Source organism: Ascaphus truei, chromosome 4, assembly GCF_040206685.1.
Source record: "Ascaphus truei isolate aAscTru1 chromosome 4, aAscTru1.hap1, whole genome shotgun sequence".
Classification (NCBI taxonomy): Eukaryota; Metazoa; Chordata; class Amphibia; order Anura; family Ascaphidae; genus Ascaphus; species Ascaphus truei.
This window is the reverse complement of record NC_134486.1, coordinates 340,755,941-340,768,793: the sequence shown is the minus strand read 5'-3', so window position 1 is coordinate 340,768,793 and position 12,853 is coordinate 340,755,941. Positions and strand designations below refer to the sequence as shown.

Here is a 12,853-nt window from a genome sequence, read left to right as displayed (position 1 = left end):
TATATATATATATATATATGTATATATATATATATATATATATATATATATATATATATATATATATATTTATATACAGAGAGACAGAGAGAAAGAGAGAGAGAGAGATATATACAGTACACACGTTATATACACACCCATGATAAACCAATATACAGTACAAATAAATGTAGAAGGGTTATCAAAAGCATACTGCCCTACAACCAAGTAAACAAAAATCAAAAGCCAATACATTGCAATTACATTCAGTTATCAATTAACCCCTTAAACACCTTATCAGATAATAACCGAAAAGGTGATTAAGGGGTTAAGCCACACAGGCCCGATACCCACCCTCACCCATGAATTTGTACTGTGGCTTCATCATGCAACTATATATATATAATGTATATATATACAGAGAGACAGAGAAAAAGAGAGAGAGAGAGAGAGAGAGAGATATATATACAGTATATATATATATATATATATATATATATATATATATATATATATATACACACGTTATATACACACCCATGATAAACCAATATACAGTACAAATAAATGTAGAAGGATTATCAAAAGCACTGTCCTACAACCAAACACTTCTCCATACATACACTCTAAATTAAAATCAATTTCCTTTAATATTCATTAAAGGTGATTTGGTGCTCAAGCATGGAATCCCATTACTGAGTATGTGAGAGGGACACTTCTGGGACATGAGAAATTGAAACCTAATAAAGAGCTCCAGTTGCCCTGAAGGCAGGGGTTAATGCACAAATACACCCCCCCTAACCTCATTGGGCTGGCCCCAGGTAAGTACTCATGAATGTGTCACCAGTAGTCCTTCTCAGTCTGCGTGCAGTTGCCAATAGGGAGAAGTCCAATGCAATATGGGTTGGTGCAACGCACAGCAAAAAAAGGGGGTGATGGCAGGTCTGGCAAAAATGTTTCTTTATTATGTGGACATAAAAACAGAAGGCTGCAACCTTCTACGCGTTTCGTGCAGACAAATTGCACTTTATCAAGAAGTGTATCAACATGGTATATAGCAGGTATATATAGGGGCACAGTCTGCCGATTTTGGCGCCAAAACTCACTAATTGAAAGCCTCAAGCTACTTAAACTGCTTAAACAAATAGTGTATAGCTGTGAGGGCATGTGGGGATGGCTAATTACCTGTTGGCACTCGCAGGAGAGCCGCCTCCAAACACCAAGCTCGGTGACACGCACCGCACTGCAATGGAGGGCCAAATCTCGCGAGATACGCCTCATGCAAGCCACGTTCATGCCGCGCATGCGCAGAGCAAAGTATGTAATAAATCAGTCAGGATTCACAAGAGCAATGCCCCCAGAGTACTATGTGCTCGCGCATGCGTCCCTATGCCCGTTGGTCACTGGAAAAATTGTGTATACCCCACCACATAATGAGGATGTTAATGGAGATGCCTATAAAACATGATGACACTCACATTATTTGTCCATGGTGCGGTGGGGGGGGAAAAGGAAGGGGGGGGGGAAAGGGGGGAAAAGAAAAAGAAGAAAAAGAGGGGTAAGGAAAAGGAGGAATAGGAGGGTAGGGGAGAAAAGAACGAAAGAACCGTGGAAAAGAAGGAAAAGGGAGAGAAGGAAGGGAAAGGGAAAGATAAAAAAGGGGAGAAAATAGAAGGGAAGGGGAGGGGGAAAAAGAAAAGAAGGAAGGAGGGGGGGAGAGGGGAAGGGAGGGAAAGAAGAGAAAAGAGGGGGGGGAAAGGGGGGAGGGGGAAAAGGGGAGGAGGGGGGAAAAGAGAAAGAAAAAGAGCTGAGGGGATAAAAAGAAGGAAGAGAAAAAAAAACAAGAAGAAAAAAGAAAAAATTAGAGAAAAATGTTTGGAAAAAAGGAGGAGGAGGATGTCCACATAATAAAGAAACATTTTTGCCAGACCTGCCATCACCCCCTTTTTTTGCTGTGCGTTGCACCAACCCATATTCCTTTAATATTCATAACTGATCTCTCAATCTAAATCATCACTAAACCTCTGAAAAGCCATTTAAACAACTTACATTCCAATATAAATGATGCCTAAATATCTATGCACCATATACTGTACATTCTGCAAGTAAACAAAACTCAATTAGCAATCATTATTTACATCCCTAAACAATTCACACTAGATCACGAACAATAAAACCATTAACAAATTCACGCCTAGAGCAGAACAATTAAGCCTTTGAAAAAATATAAGTATCGACAAAAATACAACCTTTACAAACCAAGCTTATCCCTGACCTTCCTCAAACACACAATACAATACCAAGGAATACATCTATCTAATTTTAAAATACTTTAAACTCACAATAAAGCATACTGTAGCAGCATACACAAAATAATTTAAAACACATCTAATCCAGCTTTTAAAACAACATCATTTCTTACCCTGTACTGTACTGTATGTATATATCTCTCTAGATATACATTTTGTGTCATGGTTCTCACGGTCCTGATTGGACCGTGAAAACCATGTGTTTTGGCCGACAAAAAAAAAATGATGACATCAAATGATCACATGGTATGGTAGCCAATCAGAGCGTGGGAACTCCATCCCTACTCTGATTGGCTACCATACCATGTGAGGGCGGCCATGTGCCTTTTCATGACGTCATCTTAAAGGCAATTGAAGCAAAGCCATTCTGATTGGCTGTGCTTTCATTCCCTTTAAGTGACGTCATCATTTTTTTTTTGTCGGACAAAACACATGGTTTTCACGGTCCAATCAGGACCGTGGGAACCATGACTCAAAATGTGACGTCATAGGCCTTTAAAAGCCTATGTCGTCTCATTTTGAAGCCAGACGCCGCGGAGGAAGGACCTCCGGGAAAGAAAGAAGACCAGGGCGTGGCCGCAGACGGGGAGAAGACCCCGCCCCGCCCCGCTGGAAGGAGATAGAAGAAAGAAGAACACAGATGAAGATGGATTACAGATAGAAGACCCGTGGATTGGTTTGGATTTTTAGTTTAATGTTTATTATTTTCTGGTTTATTATTTTAAGGGTTCCTGATCGTGGATTGGTTCGTGAGTAAGCTGCGCAATGGGAGTCGTGGGGGCAAGTAATGGTAAGTGAACTACAGTAAAGAAATTTATTTTATTTAACTTGTTAATTTTTTCAAAAGGTTTTTTAACAAACATGTGTAATTTTTTTTTTGTGGTATATCATTTCTTGCCACTGTATGTATGTATGTATATATGTCTAGAGAGATATATACATACAGTACAGTACAGGGTAAGAAATGATGTTGTTTTAAAAGCTGGATTAGATGTGTTTTAAATTATTTTGTGTATGCTGCTACAGTATGCTTTATTGTGAGTTTAAAGTATTTTAAAATTAGATAGATGTATTCCTTGGTATTGTATTGTGTGTTTGAGGAAGGTCAGGGATAGGCTTGGTTTGTAAAGGTTGTATTTTTGTCGGTACTTATATTTTTTCAAAGGCTTAATTGTTCTGCTCTAGGCGTGAATTTGTTAATGGTTTTATTGTTCGTGATCTAGTGTGAATTGTTTAGGGATGTAAATAATGATTGCTAATTGAGTTTTGTTTACTTGCAGAATGTATATGGTGCATAGATATTTAGGCATCATTTATATTGGAATGTAAGTTGTTTAAATGGCTTTTCAGAGGTTTAGTGATGATTTAGATTGAGAGATCAGTTATGAATATTAAGGAAATTGATTTTAATTTAGTGTGTATGTATGGAGAAGTGTTTGGTTGTAGGACAGGGCTTTTGATAACCCTTCTACATTTATTTGTACTGTATATTGGTTTATCATGGGTGTGTATATAACGTGTGTATATATATATATATATATATATATATATATATATATATACTGTATATCTCTCTCTCTCTCTCTCTCTCTCTCTTTCTCTCTGTCTCTCTGTATATATATACAGTATATATATATATAGTTGCATGATGAAGCCACAGTACAAATTCATGGGTGAGGGTGGATATCGGGCCTGTGTGGCTTAACCCCTTAATCACCTTTGCGGTTATTATCTGATAAGGTGTTTAAGGGGTTAATTGATATCTGAATGTAATTGCAATATATTGGCTTTTGATTTTTGTTTACTTGGTTGTAGGGCAGTATGCTTTTGATAACCCTTCTACATTTATTTGTACTGTATATTGGTTTATCATGGGTGTGTATATAACGTGTGTATATATATATATATATATATATATATATATATATATATATATATATATATATATATATATATATATGTATATATATAGTGCAGAATAAATGAGTTCTTCAGTATTAGGTGATACCTTTTTTATTGGACTAACAATTTATGTCATAGGACAAGCTTTCGAGAGTTCTCCTCTCTTCTTCAGGTCAAGCAATACTGATTTACACAGGAATCAATGCTAAAACAGTGTAGAGAAAAAAAAAAAAAAACAGATATTTACTGTAGATAAGGTTGGGTGTTAAGTGTTTGAAGCCAAGGGACAGTGTCAAAGAAAGGTGCTGAAGGGATGCTGGGGGGGGGGGGAGAGAAAGTGTGGATAAGAATAGAGGCAAGCAGGATAATTACAGACAATTTTGGTAGGGTGTGAGAAAACCCATGTCCACATTAAGTCACATTTATTAAGACAATAAAGACAATAAAATAAAAAGAACGCTGCGACGTTCGAAATGCATTGGATGGGTCTTTTGCCACATTAAAGTGCCCTTTTAATCATTTTTTTGTTCTGTTTTTTTCCTGCTCCGTTTGTGCTGGTGCGCTTTTTGGTCTCCCTTTTCCCTGTATTGCATTGAGTAGCTGCACAGCTTGCCTGCCTGCCCTACCAGGATGTGAGTATTTGCATATTTTTCAGGGGAACCTGCCAATGAGACATATGGTGAGTGGGTTGCACCACACACCACCTGTCTTCAGGAGGATAGTACCCAATTATATGACACAATAGGTACTATATCAATTGTTAGTACCCTGGTACAGTGGTCTGGCTTATTATCATTTTGAGATATACCTGCATTTGAGCGCTTCAGCTATTTTCCATAATACATTAAGAACATTGAATGTTCTATGGTTGTGACTGGCTGTTGGATCCTGACAAATATGTTTGCAGAGTTTGCAGCGTGTGTTGCTGCACGGTTTTGTGCCGTTATTCATGTCTTTAAAATCGTTGTGAAGTTTTCTGCTGACTAATTTCTGTTTGAGGTTTGGTGGTTGCCGGAATGCAAGAATGGGAGGTTTGGGAAAGATTTCTTTTAATGTCGCATCCTCTGTCAGCATGGGTTGCAGATCTTTGATTATTTTTCGTATTCCCTCCAGGGTAGGGTTGTATGTGGTCACTAGTGGTATGCGTGTGGTAGGTTCTTTCTTTCTGTATTGTAGCAGGTGTTCTCGTGGGGCTTTTAGTGCAGATGTAATAGTTTTGGCAATAGTCTTTGGTTTGTATCCCTTCTGTCTGAACGATTCGGTCAGGGTTGTGAGATGCCTGTTTCTGTCTTCAGTGTCAGAGCATATGCGGTGGTATCTTATAGCCTGGCTGTGTATGATCCCACAGCCAGTCACAACCATAGAACATTCAATGTTAAAGGATCATACAGCTGCACATCCACGAATACAGTGTATATGATTCAATGCAACAAATGCGACCAAGGTTGCTACATTGGGGAAACCAGCCAAAAATTACAAGGAAGAATGAATATGCACAGACACTCTATACTCCATCACGAAGAAGGAAGATACTGCTCACCTGTGGGACATCACTTCTCACAACCAGATCATTCCATAAATGATTTAAAAATCAAAATCCTCAATGGAATGTTTAAAAGCACCCAAGAACGGAAAACATTTGAGCTCAGAATGATAAGACTCTTTGACACCAAAACCAAGGGACTTAATGTGGACATGGGTTTTCTCACACCCTACCAAAATTGTCTGTAATTATCCTGCTTGCCTCTATTCTTATCCACACTTTCTCTCCCCCCCCCCCAGCATCCCTTCCCCACCTTTCTTTGACACTGTCCCTTGGCTTCAAACACTTAACACCCGACCTTATCTACAGTAAATATCTGTTTTTTTTTTTTTTTTTTCTCTACACTGTTTTAGCATTGATTCCTGTGTAAATCAGTATTGCTTGACCTGAAGAAGAGAGGAGAACTCTCGAAAGCTTGTCCTATGACATAAATTGTTAGTCCAATAAAAAAGGTATCACCTAATACTGAAGAACTCATTTATTCTGCACTATCGCAACTGGACTAACACGGCTACTTTCTGTATATATATATATACATATATATATATACTGTATATATCTCTCTCTCTTTCTCTCTGTCTCTCTGTATATATATACAGTATATTTATATAGTTGCATGATGAAGCACAGTACAAATTCATGGGTGAAGGGTGGGTATCGGGCCTGTGTGGCTTAACCCCTTAATCACCTTTGCGGTTATTATCTGATAAGGTGTTTAAGGGGTTAATTGATATCTGAATGTAATTGCAATGTATTGGCTTTGTATTTGCTATGTATGTTGTGGACAAGACAAGGATTTTGCTGGCAACGGACACTTCGTATTGATGAGGTCAGTATTACATTATTTATTTGTATATGCTAGTTAATGTTTTTAATAATGGGCAATTAATTTATTATCCATATCTGGATAATAGTTATTTTGCACATTATTGTACTGTAGGTGTTTGGGGGGGAGGGTGTATGTATTGAATGTAAAGGCCAGGTTTATTTTTTTTACATTCAGGGTTTGATTCCGTGGTTTTGCGTGGGGCCTCTGGAGACCACCTGTGGGTATCCTCGGGTATCCCAAGGGTATCAGGCTGGTGGTTCCATGGGTGACACATGCGGGGATGATGATGTGTGGTCCCACTTCTGTGGGGGCACCGCGGACCCGTAGTCTGCGGGGATGACGATGTGTGGTCCCACTTCTGTGGGGGCACCGCCGACCCGTAGGTGCGGGGATGATGATGTGTGGTCCCACTTCTGTGGGGGCACCGCGGACCCGTAGTGAGGAACCGTGAGTTCCCCAGACCCCCATGGGAACCACCCGAGGCCCCGCAGACACCTGTGGGTTTGACCCGGGGCTCCCAGACATCCTTGGGCCTACCGTGGAGACCTAATTGTGGCCCACGGTGACCCAAGGAGACCACCTGGGTGCCATGGTGCTGGCAGGATCCACCAGCAGGCCTCCAGAACCTGTGTAAAAAGGGCTGCTGGTAAACTGTAGGTCTGTCCAGGTGTCCTGCCAGCCCACCGGGGACTAGCGTGGGACTGCGTTATGAACCCTGTATGTAAAAGGATAAATCTTATATTTATGGGGGGGCACAGGGGGTGGGTAATGTATTTAATAAATATAATGCTGTTTATTGTGGGTCATTGTACTGTTTTTATTGTGGGTACTGGGGGTGGGGTGTTTCCCCAACGGTATGTGGGTAGGCCTCCCTTGTGGGTACTGACTGGGTGGTAAGGCCTCACGGGGGGGGTTAGTGTGGGAGGGTATGTAGGCATCCCGAGTGGTGGGTGAGGGTGGGTTAACCCCCTCATGACTGTAGCGGTTACTAACCGCTATGGTGATTAAGGGGTTAGGGGACATTACTTTGTATGTTTTAATTTTTGTGTCTGTTTTGCAGAAGTGGAGGGGCCATGGCCAGGATGGGGGGGGGTAACGGTATGTGGGTAGGGGGTGAGGGTGGTTAGACCTCACAGTATGCACATTGGGTCCCCCCCCCTCCCCACATTTACATACACTGCACTGACAGCAGGGAGGGAGATTTACTGGTAACAGAAACATCTCTCTCCCTTCAGTGTAATCTGTTTAACAGAAACATTAGGGGGGAGGGGGCTTTAGGCCTTTACATCTCTCTCCCTTCAGTGTAATCTGTTTAACAGAAACATTAGGGGGAGGGGGCTTTAGGCCTTTACATCTCTCTCCCTTCAGTGTAATCTGTTTAACAGAAAAATTAGGGGGGAGGGGGCTTTAGGCCTTTACATCTCTCTGCCTTCAGTGTAATCTGTTTAACAGAAACATTAGGGGGGAGGGGGCTTTAAACAGATTACACTGAAGGCAGGGAGATACAGGGAATGTACTGTATTGTTCATCATGTACATTGTAATGCTGTGTATAATGTATAAGGTTTTTTACAATTAGATAGATGTAATCCTTGGTATTGTAAGGGTTAGCTTTGGTTTTAAATTGTGTTTTCTGGTTGGTACTTACAGTATATATTGATTTTTGTTTACTTGATTGGTTAAAATAGTTGACTTGTTTGGAAGTGTTTGTATTTACTGGTAGAGTAGCTTGCAATTATATTGTTAACATTCATTTGCAGAATGTATATGTGCATAGATTTTATGCATCATTTATACAATGTAAATGCAATGTACTGTGTGGATTGGAATGTTATGTTTTATATTGTAAAATCAGTTAGGATTATTAAATGGATTATTATTATTGTCTGTATAGAGAAGCGTTATCTGTAGGACAGTATGATTTTGATAACCATTCTACATGTATTTGTATATTGGTTCATCATGTGTGTATATATACTGTATACTGTATATATCTATATATATCTATATCTATATATATATATATATATATCTATATCTATATATATATATATATCTATATCTATATATATATATATATATATATATATATATATATATATATATATATATATATATATATATATATATATATATATATATATATATATATGTGTGTAAACAGTGTATATATATACACAGTATATACTGTATATGTACTGTATAGGGATTGTTATTATATATATACTGTATATATATCCAGTATATATTTATTTCTCTTCATGTATTTATTTATTTATTTAGATTTATTTATTAATTGTGGGGCTGCTGTGCGTGAATTTTTTTTATTGGGGGTGAGGGGGGTGTTTGGCCCTTGGTGTGAGTTTAGGACTTGCAGCAGCAGCACAATTAATAAATAAATCTAAATAAATAAATACATGAAGAGAAATAAATACATTTAAAATACATTTTTATTGATAGTGTAGATGTGCAGAGGGTCTCCAGAGCAGAACCGCACTGGTTTCAGGTCTGGGGACACCCTGCTCCCCGAGATACAGGCCCCTTTAGGGGGTGCCGGTATCCTTCTGCTCTGCTTGGTTTACAGGCCGCGATCACGTGGTCGGGCCCTTTAAACCAAGCAGAGGGATACCGGCACCCCCTAAAGGGGGCTGTATCTCGGGGAGCAGGGGGTCCCCAGACCTGAAACCAACGCGGTTCAGCTCCGGAGACCCCCTGCACATGTACACTAGCAATAAAAATGTATTTCAAATGTATTTATTGTCATTTATTTATTTATTTATTTATTTAGATTTATTTATTTATTTTTTGGCGGCTGCTGTGTGTGTGTATTTTTTTTATTGTGGGTAGCGGGGGTGGGTGAATGGGGTATTAGCCCCAACGGTGCTTGTTTAGGGCTTGCGGGGGGGTAGCGGGATGGCTTAACCCCTTCATGACCGTAGCGGTATTAACTGCTACGGTCGTGAAGGGGTTAAGTGCACCCGCAACCCCCCCGCAAGTCCTAAACTCACACCAAGGGCCAAACACCCCCCTCACCCATCCCCACTACACACAATAAAGCGGGCACGGTGGGTTAACCCCTTCATTGCCTTAGCGGCTATCCGCTATGGTAATGAAGCAGCATTTCTGTATTTTTAATAATATTGAGCAGGAGCAGGGGGGGTCCCTGAGCATTAATTTCTGGCTCAGGGAACCCCCTGCTCACTGTACAATATTATTAAAATACAGAAATGCTGCTTCTTTACCATAGCGCATAGCCGCTAAGGTAAAGAACGAGTGTTTATTTATACTGTATACTGTATGTGTTTTATTGATACTGTACATGTGCAGAGGGTCTCCAGAGCAGAACCGCACTGGTTTCAGGTCTGGGGACCCTCTGCTCCCCGAGATACAGGCCCCTTTTGGGGGTGCCGGTATCCCTCTGCTCTGCTTGGTTTACAGGCCGCGATCACGTGGTCGGGCCCTTTAAACCAAGCAGAGGGATACCGGCACCCCCTAAAGGGGGCTGTATCTCGGGGAGAAGGGGGTCCGCAGACCTGAAACCAATGCGGTTCAGCTCCGGAGACCCCCTGCACATGTACACTATCAATAAAAATGTATTTCAAATGTATTTATTATCATTTATTTATTTAGATTTATTTATTTATTTTTTGGCGGCTGCTGTGTGTGTGTATTTTTTTTATTGTGGGTAGCGGGGGTGGGTGAATGGGGTATTAGCCCCAACGGTGCTTGTTTAGGGCTTGCGGGGGGGTAGCGGGATGGCTTAACCCCTTCATGACCGTAGCGGTATTAACTGCTACGGTCGTGAAGGGGTTAAGTGCACCCGCAACCCCCCCGCAAGTCCTAAACTCACACCAAGGGCCAAACACCCCCCTCACCCATCCCCACTACACACAATAAAGCGGGCACGGTGGGTTAACCCCTTCATTGCCTTAGCGGCTATCCGCTATGGTAATGAAGCAGCATTTCTGTATTTTTAATAATATTGAGCAGGAGCAGGGGGGGTCCCTGAGCATTAATTTCTGGCTCAGGGAACCCCCTGCTCACTGTACAATATTATTAAAATACAGAAATGCTGCTTCTTTACCATAGCGCATAGCCGCTAAGGTAAAGAACGAGTGTTTATTTATACTGTATACTGTATGTGTTTTATTGATACTGTACATGTGCAGAGGGTCTCCATAGCAGAGCTGCACTGGTTTCAGGTCTGGGCACCCCCTGCTCCCCGAGATACAGGCCCCTTTAGGGGGTGCCGGTATCCCTCTGCTCTGCTTGGTTTACAGGCCGCGATCACGTGGTCGGGCCCTTTAAACCAAGCAGAGGGATACCGGCACCCCCTAAAGGGGGCTGTATCTCGGGGAGAAGGGGGTCCGTAGACCTGAAACCAACGCGGTTCAGCTCCGGAGACCCCCTGCACATCTACACTATCAATAAAAATGTATTTAAAATAATTTTAAATGTGCGGATGTTTGCGCAGAGAGAGAGCAGCGGATCTCTCTCTGCTGCAAACACATCTCGCCCCCGCCGCCCCTACAGTAGTATCATTTATGTATGTGCATATACAGTACTGTATGTGTACAGTACTGTATGTTAGGGCTTATAGGGGTTGTTGTTATACAGTATATATATATACAGTATATATACTGCATTACAATTCATTATAGGGGACGGCTTCAAAGAGAACAGCTCGCAAGCGCCCCCATGTGTATTTGCACGGCATTGCAGTATTGCAACCAGCCGGAATAAAATGCTTAAATCCCTGCCTGGAAAATAACGCAATACACTCCGGCAGAAAACGATCAGAAACCTGAATACACCCGGGTATACCCGAATTCGCGAGAATACAGTGTGTCGGTACTGTATTTCTCCCTGTCCACTGTACTGACACAGATTTAATAAAATCAAATAAGATTTATTGGCTTGACAAAATAATATTTCAGTATTGCTAAAGTATGAATAATAGGGGTTAGGGTATAATGATTACCCAGTATATGAGTAACAGGGAGTAGGTATAACGATTGCACAGTACATGAAAAACAGTGGGTAGGGTATAACGATTACACAGTACATGAATAACAGTGGATAGGGTAGAATGATTACACAATACATGAGTAACAGGGGGACGGGTATACTAACTGCAATTATCAACAAACAAAATTCTTAGCAATCAGGTTTCGCCAAAGGGGTTTGTATAATTTAAATAGCTCAACAATATTTTTGGAGTTAAAAAGTTAAGTTTAGGACGTAAATAAGAATGTGTTTCTAAATAAGCAATTCACCTAATGCTCACTATTTCTAATCATATCAGTAGGAATATAAAAATGTACTGTTCTCTTTAGAACCTACTCCAGCCTGGCATCCTTGTTTTTCCAATCCCTATTGAAATATAAACCTAGGTATTAGAAGTGAATTCATGCTATTATATATATTATTATTATTTAAATTCTAACTTTTAGTGCAGCCTATTTATTCTCTAGAAATGCTAAGATTTTAAAAATTACTTTAAAATGAATGCATGTTATTACAGTCCTACAGTATATACTTGAAGTAATTATTGTATCTATTTTACAGCTCTTTTGGTATTTCTGCTGAATATAAATACATCACATGCTACAGACTGTCTCAATTTGAAAGAGAGATGCAAAAATGCTGCAAATGGATGTGAAAGTGTCTGGAATATAATTGAAAATGTCTGCGATTTTTCAGGTAACTGACAATAACTAGTTATTTTTGTTTCAATAAACTTGATGTGGTTTATATACGCTAAAGTATGAAAGCCTTTGTCATAGTTCAATATTTGATACATAACAGTATCTCTAGTAAATTAATTACTCAACATTATTTAACATTCTTATTTTTTTATGATTTAGTATATCAAGAATTTGCAACTACAATTTTTTTTCTTCATTTGTATAAATGTTTAAAAGTGTGAAAAATTAGTTTGTTATTACCTTAGTGATAACTTAAGCAACATACATAACCACAAAGTTGTAATGTGATGTAATTCTCAATTCTTTATATTCCAATCTTTAGACACACAACCTGACAAGAATGGGAAACTCAGCATGTATGAGACGTTGGTAATAAAAAATAGAATGAGAGAGGGCAGACAGATTGTATTGAGTGCTGGGTTGGACATGGTTTGGGGTGCGTTGATACAGCCTACAACCCCCAAAGTGTAGGAAAGTCTCATACCTTGATGGATTCTGTCAGTCATCTTCCTCCATCGGGATATAAGGACTGACTGTACCCACTAAAACAAGCTCTGAAATCCTGCCAACAGATTTCCAACACT

General features: G+C 39.9%; 1 protein-coding gene across 1 annotated transcript in view; it reads left to right on the top strand.

Annotated features, from left to right (window-relative positions):
- Positions 1-12,853, top strand: part of GFRAL (GDNF family receptor alpha like) — a 95,533-nt gene that overhangs the window by 16,114 nt on the left and 66,566 nt on the right. Inside the window, exon 2 of the mRNA XM_075598159.1 lies at positions 12,130-12,264. Within this exon, the coding sequence (XP_075454274.1) occupies positions 12,130-12,264 (135 nt within the window). The remainder of the gene's footprint in view (positions 1-12,129; positions 12,265-12,853) is intronic.